Source organism: Macaca nemestrina, chromosome 10 (genome assembly GCF_043159975.1).
Source record: "Macaca nemestrina isolate mMacNem1 chromosome 10, mMacNem.hap1, whole genome shotgun sequence".
Taxonomy (NCBI): Eukaryota; Metazoa; Chordata; class Mammalia; order Primates; family Cercopithecidae; genus Macaca; species Macaca nemestrina.
The window spans coordinates 11,091,493-11,108,189 of NC_092134.1; the positions used below are offsets into that span (position 1 = coordinate 11,091,493).

The 16,697-nt window shown below is 46.2% G+C and overlaps 1 protein-coding gene across 8 annotated transcripts in view; it reads right to left on the reverse strand.

Annotated features, from left to right (window-relative positions):
- Window positions 1-353: 353 nt before the first annotated feature.
- The window catches only part of CFAP251 (cilia and flagella associated protein 251), an 84,418-nt gene continuing 68,074 nt past the window's right edge, over window positions 354-16,697 (reverse strand). For 2 of the 8 annotated variants that reach the window (XM_071070936.1, XM_071070934.1), the window contains 3 exons: window positions 4,278-4,506; window positions 2,639-2,740; window positions 354-621 (listed from right to left, as the gene is read on the reverse strand). In XM_071070936.1, coding sequence (XP_070927037.1) covers window positions 509-621; window positions 2,639-2,740; window positions 4,278-4,506 — 444 coding nt within the window. In that variant the 3' untranslated portion in view covers window positions 354-508. Of the gene's footprint in view, window positions 622-810; window positions 1,526-2,638; window positions 2,741-4,277; window positions 4,507-16,697 lie in introns of those variants that run through there. The other 6 variants (XM_071070933.1, XM_071070932.1, XM_071070939.1 and 3 more) reach the window with 4 other exon arrangements.

Consider the following 16,697-nt stretch of genomic DNA (forward strand, 5'->3'; position numbering starts at 1 on the left):
GACTCTCAGAAGCCCGGTGCACCCGGCACCCCAACCCCAGCCCCACAACAGGCAGAGGTGATCCACACTGGGCCACACCGGGCGGAGGGTCCAGGCGGCCCTGCAGGGAAAGGGGATGAGGCCATGGACCATTATTTCCCTGGACCATACGTGTCTCGAGGAAGGCCTGCTGCTGGCTGAGGACCTCTCTGCTCCCCAAGACCACGCCCCCTCTGCATCTCGTGCAAACTCCATCCAGGCAGCATCGCCAGAGACCCAGAGATCCAGCCACCGCGTACATCCAGCTGCCAGGGTTTTTCTCGCCTCCGCCTACTTTTCTATTTCAGAAACAGTGGAATGTCCAACTTTGTGAATTCCATTGCTCACCAGAAATTTGCTTTAATGTCTAAATGTTCTAAAGATGAGAGGGGGGAGGGAAATGCATAAAAAGCAGTGCCTCATGGAAAACACACGCACGTGCATGCACACACACCCAAAGTCCTTTGTGATTTAAACACTCCTGGTAATTTCACTGACCATCCTGGCCAGAATCTTCTGAAATGGTTAAGCCAAGAATTTCAGTCGCGAATATTTCTGCAGTGATTTCGTCTGGAAGTTCTTCTTCAAGGCAAATTTCTGAGCCTAGCCAAAACAAGAACAGAACACCAAATGCCTTCACGATGATTATGTTTCTTTCTTTTTTGGGTGGGGGGAGGGTTTGAGACAGGGCCTTGCTGTGTTGCCCAGGCTGGAGAGCAGTGACATGATCATAGCTCACTGCAGCCTTGAACTCCTGGGGTCAAGCAATCCTCCCACCTCAGCCTCCCGAGTAGCTGGGACCACAGGCACACGCCACCATGCCCAGTTCATTAAAAAAAATTTTTCCTAGAGATGGGGTCTCACTGTATTGCCCAGGCTGGTCTCAAACTGCTGGCTTCAAGTGATCCTCCCACCTCAGACTCCCAAAGCGCTGGGATTACAGCAACTGCACCCCGCCTCAATGATTATGTTTCTAACTCAGAAGGATTTTCCAAAAACACAAGGAAATGCTACTAAACAAAAACAAGAGGGGCTTTGTGCTGTGATTTGGCTTTGATTCCTTGAAAAACTCTGGGTGGAAATTGCTTAAAAATCTCTCCTTTACAGAACAGAACACTGTTAACCAAATCTCTGCAAACCTTACTGGAAAGCCTTAACCACATGGTATGATTGATTAAACACAGCAGAAATATGTAACAATCGGGAAAGGTACATTGAGATCCGAAGTACATAAAGGAATGGGGTAGGGAGAACTTGCAGGTTGGGAATAACCTGTTAGCTACTAGATTCTGGAATGAGTTCAGGGACTTTAATTTGACGTGGGGAATGGACAATAAAAGGAGAGGGAAAAGGGGAATGGGTGAGGGGTCTTTGTACCCTCCTCAGTCTTGGTAATGGTGGTGGGATCTGACCACCCCCGGGCTTGTCAGCAGAGTTGCTCCTGCACCAGCGAGCCTAGAAGAGCCGTTTAGATTGGTTCCTCCTGAGCTGAAGGTCACAGCCCTAACTTCAGGTCCAGTGCACGAAAAGAAGGTGAAAACTACTTAGGCTATAGCAGGAAGGGACATGATGATGATCTTTAAAAACTTGAAAGTTTTGGCAGCTTGCAGCTAGGCTTGTGCTGCCCAAGTTGATGCTCTCTCCTTCTCCAAATCTTTCTCTCTCTCTCTCTCTCTTTTTTAATTGAGACAAGCTGTCACTCTGTTGCCCAGGCTGGAGTACAGTGGCACGATCCTAACTTACCACAGCCGTGAACACCTGGGCCCGTCATCCTCCCACTTAAGCCTCCTGAGTAGCTGGGACAAAAAGCACGCACCACTATGGCCAGCTAATTGTTTTGTTTTGCTTTAATTAATTAATTTATTTATTTAGAGACAGAGTTTTGCTCCTGTCACCCAGGCTAGAGTGCAGTGGTGTGGTCTCGGCTCACTGCAACCTCTACCTCCTGGATTCAAGTGATTCTCCTGCCTCAGCCTCCCAAGTAGCTGGGATTACAGGTGTGTGCCACCACACCTGGCTAATTTTTGTATTTTTAGAAGAGACGGGGTTTCACCATGTTCGTCAGGCTGGTCTCAAACTCCTGACCTCAAGTGATCCACCCTCCTCAGCCTCCCAAAGTGTTGGGATTACAGGTGTGAGCCACTACACCCAGCCTGTTTTATTTTTTATAGACATGGGATCTCGCTATGTTGCCCAGGCCGGTCTCAAATTCTGGACCTCAAGCGATTCTCCTGCCTTGGCCTCCCAAAGTACTGGGATAACAGGCATGAGCCATGGTGCCTGGCCCCCAAGTCTCTCTTGACATACCTCTTCTTCTGAAACAGCTGTCAAACTGGATCCTCTACTGGTGGCCAATATTCACCCACCCAAGCTGGCAAGATGACAGGTCAGTGGAACAAAGGGAAAATAAGCCCAGAAGAAACAAAAGGACGGACAGAGTGTGGGAACAAAAGCCATCACTCACTGTTCTTTTCATAACTTATTCATGTGGGATTCCCAACAGACTTACTTTGTTATGTGCAGTCTTAGGGAGAGTGGCTTGCACCAATCAGGAGAAATAAATGTACTTAAGTCTACAACAAATTAGTGAACCATGCCCAGACAAAGCCAGCCAGGGTACCTTTGACAGAGGAGGTTGCAGGCTCGGATTTCCATCCCTCGGGATTCAGGCCAAACAGTGAAGCAAAGCAATCCAACATCTCCTCCTCTGTCATGTGTTCACCTGTATATCAAAGAGTAAGAAGGTGGTTGTTTAGCTCTTGAGGCTAAGCATACTGTCAGGGCTTAGGGTGATTATTCAGAGGTCTTAAAGAGAATTATCTCACTATTTTTTTTTCTTTTACTCAATTAAAAAAAAAAGTTTAGGCTGGGTGTGGTGGCTGATGCCTGTAATCCCAGCACTTGCAGAGGCCAAGGTGGGCGTATCACTTGAGGTCAGGAGTTTGAGACCAACCTGGCCAACATGGTGAAACCCCATCTCTACTAAAGATACAAAAATTAGCCGGGTGTGGTAGCGCATGCCTGTAATCCCAGCTACTTGGGAGGTTGATACAGGAGAATTGCTTGAACCCTGGAGGCAGAGGTCACAGTGAGCTGAGATCACACCACTGCAGTTCAGCCTGGGCGACAAAGCGAGACTCCGTCTCAAAAAAAAAAACAAAAAAAAAAACCAACAAAAACAACAAGAACTTTTCTGGTGGAGATGAAGTCTTGCTACATTGGGCCAGGCTGGTCTCGAAGTCCTGGGCTCAAGTGATCTTCCTGCCTCAGCCTCTGAAACTGCTGGGATTACAGGTGTGAGCCACTGCGCCCAGCCCCTTTTCTTTAGACACAGAAATGATCTAGAGTCCCATGATACTGTCACATATGTTTCCTAATGGTGTTAAACAGGGTCCTCCAGGCAGGGAACATACGTGGGGCGGGCGTAGAGAAACAGGGCAGCATGCTGCAGGGACCAGGCTCTGCTTCATTTCAAATTCCCTCTTTTCAGAACCACCCACTTGGACTAAGATGAAACTGTCATCCTGAGAGTTTACTTGACATCCTCATGTACAATAATGATAAACATAGTAAGTAAAAATTAAAAAGTTTACTTTGGTGTGGTTGTGTTTCACAAATGCAATCCAAATTATTTTTTTTCTTTTTTTTTTTTTTTGACAGTCTCCCTCTGTCACCCAGGCTGAACTGCAGTAGCACAATCTTGGCTCACTGCAACCTCCACCTCCCAGGTTCAAGCAATTCTCCTGCCTCAGCCTCCCAAATAGCTGGGATTACAGGCACATGCCACCATACCCGGCTAATTTTTGTATTTTTAGTAGAGACGGGGTTTCACCACATTGGCCAGACTGGTCTTGAACTTCTGACCTCAAGCGATCCGCCCTCCTCGGCCTCCCGAAGTGCTGGGATTATAGGCATTAGCCACTGCACCCGGCCCCAACACAAATCTTATGACAGCCCAGGGAGATGGATCAGCTGGCGTTTTTATTCCCATTTTACAAGTGAGGATGACAAGTTTTGCTGAGGCTCAGGTAGCTGCATCACAAATCACATTCTTCTGCTTTCTAGCTCCAGGTCCCTCCCATTACCTCGTACTTGCCAGGGATGCAGGTGGGTCAGCCAGACCCCTCATGGCTCCAATCCGGTCAAATCACCTCTTTCATGAAAGTTGGAGCTTTCACAAGGGCTGGCTCCCCAAACACAGTTCTCCACACTGGGAATGGCCCCAGCATGTTACCAGACATCCTGATGTATGTGCTTACCTTTAGTAACGAGCAGTCTCAGGAAGTCCTCTCTTCGAATGGCCTTTTTCCCTTTGGAGTTGGTATAACCGAGCACCTCAAAACTTTTGTGGATGCCACTCATGGTGTTACCAAAAGGTGGCTTGTGGTTAAGGTACACTTTGAGGAAATCTGGCAAGTTGATCTTGTCAATTAGCTTTCCAGTGTCCACATATTCACCAAATTTGATTTCGTTAAATATATCATCAATCTAGGGGAAAGATGGTTAAAAAAAAAAAAAAAAAAAAAAAAAAAAAAAAAAAACAACCATGATAAATAGAAAAGGCACTGGGATAGATTTCTAAAAATTGGAAAGTAGGGCTGGTGCGGTGGCTCATGCCTATAATCCTAGCACTTTGGGAGGCCGTGGCTGAAGGATCACTTGAGGCCAGGAGTTTGAGACCAGCCTGGCCAACATGGTGAAACCCCATCTCTACTAAAAATACAAAAATTAGTTGGGTGTGGTGGATCACTTGTGGTCAGGAGTTCAAGACCAGCCTGGCCAACATGGTGAAACCCCATCTCTACTAAAAATACAAAAATTAGCCTGGCACGGTACGAGAATCACTTGAACCCTGGAGATTGAGGTTACAGTGAGCCAAGAACATGCCACTGCACTCCAGCCAGGGCAACAGAGTGAGACTCTGTCTCGGGGGGGAAAAAAAAAAGAAGAATACTAATTTTCCATAAACTGCACAAAAATAGAGGAAAAAGGAATACTTTCTAATTCATTCCACAAGGCCAGTATCATCCTGAGACCAAAATCAGACAAATATATCACAAGAAAAGGACACTACAGACCGAGATCTCTTATTATTTTAGATGTAAAAATCCTCCAGAAAATACAAGAAATTGAATCCAAGAGCATACAAAAGGATTGTGCACCATGATCAAGTGGGATTTATCCCAAAAATGCAAGGTTGGTTTAACATGTGAATCTCAATTAATATAATACAATATTATTAACAGAATAAAGGACAGAAACCACATGATCATCTAAACAGACACAGAACTAAAGCATTTAACAAAATCTAACAACTTTACATGATAAAAACACTCAACAAACTGGGAATAGAAGGAAGCTTCTTCGACCCAATAACGGCATGTGTGAAAAACCCACAGCTAACATCATACTTAATGATGAAGGACTAAATGCTTTCTCCTTCTAAGATCAGAAAAAAAGACAAGAATGTCTACTCTTACCACTTCCCCCCCCTCTTTTTTTTTTGATACAGGGTCTCACTCTATCACCCAGGCTGGAGTGCAGTGAGGCAATCTCAGCTCACTGTAGCCTTGACCTCTCAGGCTCAGGTGATCCTCTCACCTCAGCCTCCAGAGTACCTGGGACTACAGGCATGCTTGACCATGCCTGGCTAATTTTTGTTTTTTTTTTTGTTTTTTTAGAGATGGGGTTTCACCATGTTGCCCAGACTGGTCTCAAACTCCTGGGCTCAAGCAATCTGCCCATCTTGGTCTCTCAACGTGCTGGTATTACAGGCATAAGCCACCCGGCACCATTTCCATTCCACACTGTACTGGAGGTTCTAGCCAGGGAAACTAGGCAGGAAAAGAAGATAAAAGGCACCCAGAATTGAATGGGAGAAGCAAAACTATCTCTATTTGCAGATAACACAATCTTATAAAAAAAAAAAAAAAACACTAAAGAAAACATAAGTAAATGGAAAGACGTTCCATATTCAGGGGTTGGAAGACTTAAATTTTTTTTCTTTAAGAGACAGAATCTTGCTCTGTCACCCAGGCTGCAGCACAGCTGCCTCCCAAAGTGTAGGGATGCAGGAGGGAGCCATCATTTTTTTTTTTTTTTTTTTTTTTTTTGAGAGATGGTGGCCAGGAGCAATGGCTCACACCTTGACATCTCAGCACTTTGGGAGGCTGAGGCAGGATAATTGCTTGAACCTAGGAACTAGAGACCAGCCTGGGCAACCTGGTGAAACTCTGTCTCTACAAAAAATACGAAAATGAGCCGGGTGTTGTGGCGTGCGCCTTTGCATTCACGCATGTGCTGTAGCCTCGTGCCATCTCACTACCTCCTCACCCCATGTACCCGCTACTGATTTTTCCATTTGCACCACCTCACTGCTCTATGTGGTTCATCACATGCGCATGGATCCCTAACACACATGCTTCCTTTTACTTTAAAGATGCCTTTAAAAGGAGATCATCTTAAACCCAGTCACTTGTTGCTCTCAAGTTGTCACCCGCAGGTTACAGATACTGGCTCAGGGCATTTCATTCCCTTTCAGACTTTAGTTGCTTCGATTTGTGCATCTGGATGAATCAAAAAGAAAATGTGACAACTTGTCACTGCAAGAACTTAAAAACACTCTCCAGGGGGCTGCACCAGGCCACCTCACCTTAGAGCGTGCACAGCCTCTCATCAGAGATAAGAGCTATGACTCCAGGCTCCTAAACACCTTTTTGATAAGGGCTTTCCTTTTGGCCACCAGCAGATGATTGGGTGATTGTGTTATTACCGCCAACTCCTAGAGAACCCAGGCCCATGAGATCTTTCAGATGTTCATTCTTTGCAGCTTTAAAAAATAATAATTTAAAAAAATTTCCCCTTGTTATTTGGAAAGTCATTCTTTGTGTATTTTCTAATTTTTCTCGAATGAGAAAAGGGTGCTGACATGCCTAGGTTTAAGTGGAAACGCGGGGCCAGTTAACACAGGACTCCTCACAGGACACCTTATGTCACTGGCAAAACATGAGGAAGAGAGAAATGTAATAATTAAAGAAACAAACAAAACTGTTCTTCACTGCCATCAGCCTCTCCCTGTGCAGTATTTTTGTACCGTGAATGTAGCAGTCAGCTGAAATGCAAAAACCCCAATTATACCAGTGAAAGGGTTAGGAATTAGTAACTTATTTTAGCATTTACATTTTAAACTAAGACATTTCTCAATAAACTGTGGGGTTTGGAATTTTACAAAGAAAGAATAAGAGCAATAGAGAAGTGGGAAATAATTTGCTTCCTCTCCCCACTGCTCCTGCCAAAGAGCAGGTATTCTACTTTGGTCTGTAGGAATGAACCAGGAAGTTAATCTATATTTGTACACATTACTTATCAATCGGTAACCAGTTTCTCCCTGTCCCACTTAAAAATGTGGAACAAAAATTCAGAGGACACCAGTTTGCAGCACTGCCAAGCTACCAACCTGTCTCAAGTACCCTTCACCCTCACATCTTGGTCTGGCCTCAAGTATCAAGGAAAAAATAAAAATCTCTTGTAATCCAACCATCCAATCACAATTTCTGTGAAAGATTTGGGGCACTTCCTTCCTATTTTTTCTATGCATATAAAATACACGCACATATTTTTAACAAAACTGGTATCATATGTATAATTTTACATCCTGCTTTTTTCTTTTAACCCTGTATCTAAGTAATCACCTAGTATTTTCAGAGATGCCACATATTCTCAATGCAACATTCCAGGTCAGTTGTGATGGCTCATGCCTGTAATCCGAGCACTTTGGGAGGTCAGGGTGGGAGGATGGCTTGAGCTCAGGAGTTTGAGACCAGCCTGGGCAGCATGATGAGACCTCATCTCTACTAAAATCTAAAAAATTAAACAGGTGCGGTGGCAGTCCTAGCTACTACGGGCTCATGCAGGAGGATGGCTTGAGCCAGAAAGCCAAGGCTGCAGTGAGCCATGATTGTGCCACTGCACTCCAGCCTGGGCCACAGAGGGAGACCCTGTCTCAAAAAAAAGGCACCATTCCAGGAATGGCCTTTTGAGATAACATTATTGGTTACAGATACAAATTAACTATATTTGATATATAATTGATATTATAAAAGTAGCTGTAAATGGTAATACTGTTTCGTATACAGCATTTTACTGAGTTTATACTATGTACAATTGCCTGTTAAATCATGTATAATTTTATGTAGGAAGAAAACACTATCCAGTAGCAATTATTTGCATATTGTACTATATAACTTTGACAGTACTACTATATGCTAATACCATTATTTACCATGAGGCAGTGGAGGCAGGGGGCTAAAAGAGCAATCTTTGATGATAGACCTAGGTTCAAACTCTGGCTCTGCCATTTTCTGTCTATATGACCTTGAGTGAGTTACTCACATTCCTTCTCAGTTTCCTCATCTTGAGAAAACAGGGAATACAGTAATACGTATGCACTGGGCTTTTTTGAAGCTTATTGAGACTATGTATGTAAAGTGCTTAACATAATGCCTAACACATAGCAAGCATTCAACAGACAGTAATTATTCTTGTGATTATTATACTTTTCTATGCACTTGCTAATTAGAATATATGTAATCATAACATAAGACAAATTATAATTTGGCTGGGTGGGGTGGCTCACACCTGTAATCCCAGCACTTTAGGAGGCTGGGGTGGGTAGATCGCTTTAGGAGTTTCAGACAGCCTGGGCAACATGGTGAAACCCTGTCTCTACAAAAAAGACAACAAATTAGCTTGGCATGGTGGCACATGTGCTTGTAGTCCCAGCTACTTGGGAGGCTGAAATGGGAGGATCACTTGAGCCTGAGAGGTGGAGGCTGCAGTGAGCCATGATTGTGCCACTGCACTCCAGCCTGGGCAACAGGAGTGAGGAGTAAGACCCTGTCTCAAAAAGAAAAAAAAAATAATAATAAAATAAATAATATATATAAATTACTGATGTAATATATGATTTAACTCAGTTCAGAAACAGGAGACTAAGATGACAAAAGGAATTCGTAAGTAAGTTACTCATACCCAGAGAGTTCCAAAGAGCTCCGCAAACATTCACAGCACAAGCCACTCAGCATGTGATTCACCTCTTTCTCTTCCCGTGTGACGGATCAAGAATCACTACTCAACAAGCACAGAGTTGGCCGCTTCGGTATCACTGACATTTCCTTCCTGAGCCGACTTCGCTAGTGTTCGTTGAAAAGGCAGGTTCTGCTACATGTCTGAACGAAGTTCATGCTTGGGAGAGGAACCTCGGAGCCGGAAATAGAACGCGGAGCTCGTTCTGAACACCCCCGTGTGAAGATGACTCGAGAGAAGCAGGAGTCCTGGCTGAGCGGCCCAGACACTCTGGTGGTTGTCAGTCAGCCTGGCCTTTGATAGGCATTCTCACGCCTGCTAAGGCGCGGCTTCATGCCATTCACCTGGAGCGCTTCAACAGTTCTGAGGCCCAGATCCTATTCCCTGAGAACCTGATTTTTTTTTTTTTTTTTTTTTTTAAGATGGGAGTCTCACTGTCGCCCAGGCTAGAGTGCAGTGGCGAGATCTCGGATCACTGCAACCTCCACCCCCTAAGTCCAACTAATTCTCCTGCCTCAGCCTCCCAAGTAACTGGGACTACAGGCACGCGCCACCACACCTGGCTAATTTTTGTATTTTTAGTAGCAACAGGATTGCTACTGTTGGCCAGGCTGGTCTCAAACTCCTAACTTCAAGTGATCTGCCTGCCTCGGCCTCCCAAAGTACTGGGATTACAGGAATGAGCCACCACAACTAGCTGAGAGCCTGATTTAATTGGTCTGGGGACCAAATTTTTGGAAGTTCCTCATTTGAATGATTTGAATGTGTAGCCAAGCTTGAGAAAAATGGCTGGAAGGCAAAGGCTGGCAAACATCATCAGGCATCACAATGATCAGGAGGTCTTGTTCCAACAGACTGCTGGTCCCACCTGCGGGGTTTCTGAGTCTGGGGTAGGGTCTGACCGTTTGCATTTCTTGTAAGTCTCTAGGTCACGTGACGTCAATCCTGTTGGTCTGGGGGCCTCACTTTGAGTACTGCTGCTCTTAGACCACAGGGGTTCATGAGGTGATACTGGTGCCAAAATGAATCAGCCCCAGGCTTGGGACTTTCAGTAGAGAGTAATAATGGGTGGCAGCTGCGGTGCACGCTCTAATTCTTTGGGCTCACATCTGTTTTCCCCATTAAGCTGTAGCCAGAGCTTTCATCTCTATTTCCCCGGCAGCTTAGTTCAGAGCCTGGCACATTATGGAGGCTCAGAGAAATGTTTACTGAATGGATAGATAGATGGATGAATGAATGAATGAATGATGAAGTAAATAACGTGGACACAAGTGAGGCCACAAAAAGAATTCTCTTGAAACTCACAAGAGGCTTAGAATAATCATTTAGTGCCCTAGTTAATTTCACTCGATTTACTAGTAGTTACTGAGCATTTGGTTTAGTGCAAAGCCAGTGAAATGCAAGTCACTCAATTATTACTAGAACAGTTCTGCATTCTGGTTTTTGATCTCAGTTGTTGGGGTCAGCAAATATTTATTCAGCGTCTATTGAGGTCTGGGCCATGAGAAGAGACGCTCAAGAGACAATATACACAAGGAAAGCGAACTAACCAAACAGGCTCCATTGCCGAGGTCCTCAGCCCTGGCTGCCTGGGGCTTTAAAAACTGTCCATGCTTAGGCTCCACTCCTAGGTTCTGTTGCACAAGACTGGGCTCCAGTTGTAAAAATCAGGTGTAAAAATACTGATGTATTTTTTTTAAGTGCCCTCAAGTGATTTTAAAAGATTGGCTACGGTGGCTGTAAAAGATTCTGTGCCAAGATGCAGGAGAACATCATCAAAGGCTGCAGGAGCTCTCAGCCAGGTGGGCCTGGGAAGGCTTCCTGGAAGAGGTGAGCCTACTGCAGAGCCACGAAGGGTTTGGCCAGGAGGAGGTCAGAGGAAGGCACTCTGTGCTGGGAAACAAGCGTGAGGAGGAGGGTGCAGAGGAGGTGCCCACCCCGAGCCCATGCATCCAATTCTAGACCACACTCTGGGTACCTGTACCCGAGGCTTCTCTCCCCCACATAACCTAAGCCCACTTCTGGGGCCCATGGGGATCTCACCCTCCTGAGGGCAACCTGTGCCCCTGGTATTGCTCACCCATAGGTCTGAAGGGTGACCCGGGGCTGCTGTTTGGAGGGTATAGAGAAAGGTCCACCTCCTGAATGCCATGCACACAGTGGCCAGCGATGGAGCCAGGGCTGGGGGGACACGTGGGGCAGGCCCAGCCTGGCCCTGCATGCTGCCCATTCGTGTATGAACTTTGAATCAGCTCATGTTGAAGGTTGAACTGTCAAGGGGGGACATTTATTTAGCAGCTTGTTGCTTGATTGGTAACTTTTAAACATTTAGACATACAGCATCTGGGCCTCTGTTGCCCCGACTGCTCCAGGCCCCAAGACATGAGGGTGGCCTCTTGGTGGTGGGCTGGAGTCCCCTCACCCGAGAGCATCTTATTTCTGCCTCTGTCATTGATGACGCATGTCTTTGGGTCTGTGATCCCTAATGTCAGCCTCAGGAAGCCATTGATGTCCTTAGAATTATGTTCTATAATTAAGTTTTATAACCTCCCTATTAAGCGGAGAGGAATACGATACATTTGAACTGGGGCCATTCCTTGTTTTTATATGCAGGCTCCTGGTGGGGGCAGGTTTGTTTCTTTAATGGTTTCATGGACCAGTATAGGGCTGGGGGCACTCACCCTCTTCCCCACACCCTCCTCCCAACACACAATACCCTCTAGAAGATCCTCAACTGATGGGGCACAGTGTCTTGTCCCCGCTCATCATCCTTACTCACACCCTGTCCTGGTCACCCCCTGCATCTCCCCGCTAACCCGGGGCAGGGAGTAGTGGGCTGAGGAGGGGGCATCAGGGCTGGGCAGCGTCACTGCATGGCCACATCTGGAGACCCCTGTGAGCCCCCTCTGCGATTCATGCAACACTGTGACCCCAACTGCTCCATACCTCCCTCCAGGAACTAGATCTGGATGGCAACTCCCTCTTTTTCCAGGAGTGGGGCACGCACGCAGTTCTGCCCTCTGGATGCAGTCTCAGGTCACAGCAGTCAAGGCCTGGCCTGGTGCTCTTGCCCACTGTCTTCTACTCCATGTGAACAACACCCATCCACAGGGCCCTTAGAGCGACTGTCACCCTGCCCCGCATCAGAGCCCAGGCCTCAAACACCCCCAGGGACTCTTCCCTTCCCAGTTAATGTTTTTAAAGGTCTGAAAGAGACAGTCCTAGCTGAATGACAAGTCTTGCACCTTGTACCAAACCCACAATCAAGGATTTGCTAGTTCTGTGTCCACAGCTTTCCAAAATCCTGATCCTGCCTCATGCACCCTAAAGCCCCAGATGGATCCTAGCTCAAGTGAAGAAGTGATGTGGGCCAGGCACTGTGGCTCACACCTGGGATCCCAGCACTTTGGGAGGCCAAGGCAGGTGGATCATTTGAAGTCAGGAGTTCAAGACCATCTTGGCCAACATGGTGAAACCCCATCTCCACTAAAAATACAAAAATTAGCCAGGCATGGGGGCGGGCACCTATAGTCCCAGGTACTCGGGAGGCTGAGACAGGAGAATTGCTTGAATCCAGGAGGTGAAGGTTGCAGTGAGCCGAGATCGTGCCATTGCCCAGCAGCCTGGGCAACACAGAAATACTCTGTCTCAAAAAAAAAAAAACTTGTAGAGACAGGGTCTCACTATGTTGCTCAGGCTCGTCTTGAACTCCCAAGGACAAGCAATCCTCCCACTTTGGCCCCCCAAAGTGCTGGGAATACAGGTGAAGAGCCACAGCACCAGGCCAATCTCACTTCTTAATGGCTACTTAGTGTAAGGTATGCCTTATTTTATCAGTCTCATCTTCTATCAATGGATATCAGTGTTGTTTTGGTTTTCAACACAATAGACTATGTGGCAACAATTGTCCCTTCAGGTCAGGTACGGGTGTGGAGGGCCTGTGGTCCCAGCAACTAGGAAGGCTAATGCAGGAGGCTTGCCTAAGCCCAGGAGTTTGAGACCAGCCTGGGCAACGTAGTGAGACCCCATCTCAATATTTATATATATTATATATTTAAAATTATCCCTTCCATACATACATCATTATAAACTTGGGTGAGTTTTTCTGTAGGATACACTCCCTTTTTTTTTTGAGACGGAGTCTTGCTCTGTCACCCAGACTGGAGAGTATGGTGGCACCATTTCAGCTCACTGCAACCTCCGCCTCCTGGGTTCAAACAATTCTCCTGCCTCAGCCTCTGGAGTTGCTGGGATTACAGGCTCGCGCCACCACGCCCAGCTAATTTTTGTATTTTTAGTAGAGATGGGGTTTGGCCATGTTGGCCAGGCTGGTCTCAAACTCCTGACCTCAGGTGATCCTCCCACCTCGGTCTCCCAAAGTGCTGGGATTACAGGCTTGAGTCTCCACACCCAGCCAGAATACACTCTTAAAAGTACATTTGTTGAGCCAAAAGATACATACATTTTTAAAGTTAAGCAAAAAATAAATAGCAAATAAAATAAAAAGTTAAGTGACTGTTTAATTCCTTTCTAAATGCTCCTAAGCTATGCCAAAGCTCCTTAATATATCAAACACATTAGGGTTACTGAGAATTACGCTGAGATCAAATAATAATGTCAAGGGTTCTGTCGTCCTCACCGACTCTGCTGTCGAATACGACCAATGAGCATTATTGATTCTTTCACTCATTCCATCAACATTTGCCAAGCATCTACCATGCAGGCACTTGCTGGGCACATATGTCTCTAGAGGATTAGCCTTAAGTTTACAGAACTAGGTGTTTGCACCAATGTTTATTCCGTGCCCAAACCTGTCAAGATTATACAACACTCTGCAAGCTAAAGAGAAGTGAAGTTGCAAGTAAGCAGGAAATGAATGATATGCTGGGCCCTATTCCAACGTGACAGTCCAACATCCTGGAAGAAAAGACACATGTATAAAGATAGAGGGTGGAACTGCCTTGCACGTGAACTCATCTGTAAAAACGATGACACCTAAGCTATGGTTCCTTTGATAACATTATGCATGCTGCAGATCTTTCATTTAAAAATGATTTCTAGGCTGGGCACGGCGGCTCACACCTTGTAATCCCAGCACTTTGGGAGGCTGAGGCAGGCAGATCAAGAGGTCAGGAGATCGAGACCATCCTGGCTAACACGGTGAAACCCCGTTTCTACTGAAAAATATAAAAAATTAGATGGGCATGTGGCATGCACTTGTAGTCTCAGCTACTCGAGAGGCTGAGGCAGGAGAATCGCTTGAACCCGGGAGGCAGAGGTTGCAGTGAGTGCAGTGAGCTGAGATTGAGCCACTGCACTTCAACCTGGGTGACAGACTTGGTCTCAAAAACAAAAATAACTAAATAAAATAAAATAAATAAATACATAATGATTTCTAGGAGTAGCCCACCCTGACCACTTCGGCTGTGTTTTGCTCCCGAGCACAGCTTTCTGTGAAAGAAGGGAATGGCCAGGAATTATTTGGGGAGGGTTGTATTCTTGTATCATTTGGCTTCAGTGTACCACACTGACTAGCTTCAAATCCCCAAGACAGTTGTAATGACGTAAGCAAAATATCAACAATGATATTTTGATACTTTGGGGTGCTGGTTTAAACCCTGCATCTGGGTCTTTTCTGTAACCAAGTATGAACACACTCCAATAGCGAGGCGTAAACTCCATGCAACTTTCTGAAGGAGGGGGAGCAGCTACATCTCAATAGGAAATGTTTCATTAACCACCGTAAAGCCTGGGTTAGTTTCAAAGCCCTGAAAATATTTCTTTTAATCACTATAAATCTGACTTGAAAACAAAAGATCAGCAACTTCTCCCGGTGCACCTTCAGATATAAACTAACTCATCAGCCAATCAAGTCTGCACACTGATGTGGGGCACATCTGGGGCCTTCAGAAAACATCTCCAAAGAGGAAACTTTTTTTTTTTTAAAGTAGACTAAAAACCCTGGAGTCCAAGGGTGAGTGGGGCCCTCACTGAGTGCGGCACCAAAACTCTCCTTTTGGGAAGTGGTGGCATCAGGCAGGAGAACATATACAACATCCAATGCAAACCTTACAACCGCCATTTTTATTTCTGTCTTTAAGTGATTGTCAATGTTTGTTACTTTATAACATTTGTTACCAACTAACATTTTTTCCGGATACCTTTTCTTCATCAGCAAGATTTTGATAAGTTGTTTAAGCTTTATTATTTTTTGCCAATGATAGAATAAATGAGTACATCTTTAATAATTAGACTTCCTTACCTTTTTTTGTTGTTTTTTTTTTTTTTGAGACGGAGTCTCGCTCTGTCACCCAGGCTGGAGTGCAGTGGCTGGATCTCAGCTCACTGCAAGCTCCGCCTCCCGGGTTTATGCCATTCTCCTGCCTCAGCCTCCCAAATAGCTGGGGCTACAGGCGTCCGCCACCTCTCGCCCGGCTAGTTTTTTGTATTTTTTAGTAGAGACGGGGTTTCACCGTGTTAGCCAGGATGGTCTCGATCTCCTGACCTCGTGATCTGCCTGTCTCGGCCTCCCAAAGTGCTGGGATTACAGGCTTGAGCCACCGCGCCCGGCCTTTTTTTTTTTTTGGAGAGCTATGGTGCCCAGGCTGGAGGACAGTCGCTATTCACAGGCATGATCATAGCATGCTGCAGCCTCCAGCTCCTGGGATCAAGCAATCCTCCTGCCTCAGCCTCTACGGTAGCTGCGACTCCAGTTGCCCACCACCATCCCCGACTAATTTTCTTTTTTTTCTTTTTGAGACAGGGCCTCACTCTGCTGTCCTGTCTGGAGTGCATGGCACAATCACGGCTCACTACAGCCTTGACCTCCTGTGCTCAAGCGATCCTTCGATCCTTCCCACCTCAGTCCTCCAAGTAGCTGGGACTACAGGTGCACGCCACCACACCCAGCTAATTGTTTATTAGCAGAGACGGGTCTCCTTATGTTGCCCAGGCTGGTCTTGAACTCCTAGGCTCAAGCGATCCTTCTGCCTTGGCCTCCCAAAATGCTGGGATTGTGAGCCACCATGCCTGGCCCACTTTTTTTAGGTTTTTAAGAGACAGAGGTCTCGCTATGTTGCCTAGGTTGGTCTGGAACTCTTGGCCTCAAGTGATCCTCCTGCCTCAGCCTCTCAAGCAGCTGGGACTCCAGGCATATGCAGGACTTCCTGATTTCTACAGGAAGCAGAGACAAGTGGGTTGCTCTCTGCCTACCCCCTTTCTCAAGCACTTTGTGCGACAGGTGGGCACTGGTCGCCAGGGCTAAACACCTCACCAACAAAGCAGGACAGCCCAAGGATTAAAATCAAGAATCCTGGCGGGGCACAGTGGCTCACACCTATAATCCCAGCACTTTGGGAGGCCAGGGCGGGTGGATCACCTGAAGTCGAGAGTTCGAGACCAGCCTGACCAACATGGAGAAACCCCATCTCTACTGAAAATGCAAAATTAGCCAGGCGTGATGGCGTGTGCCTGTCATCCTAGCTACTGAGGAGGCTGAGGCAGGAGAATTGCTTGAACCTGAGAGGCGGAGGTGCGGTGAGCTGAGATGGCGCCATTGCACTCCAGCCTGGGCAACAAGAGTGAAACTCCGTCTC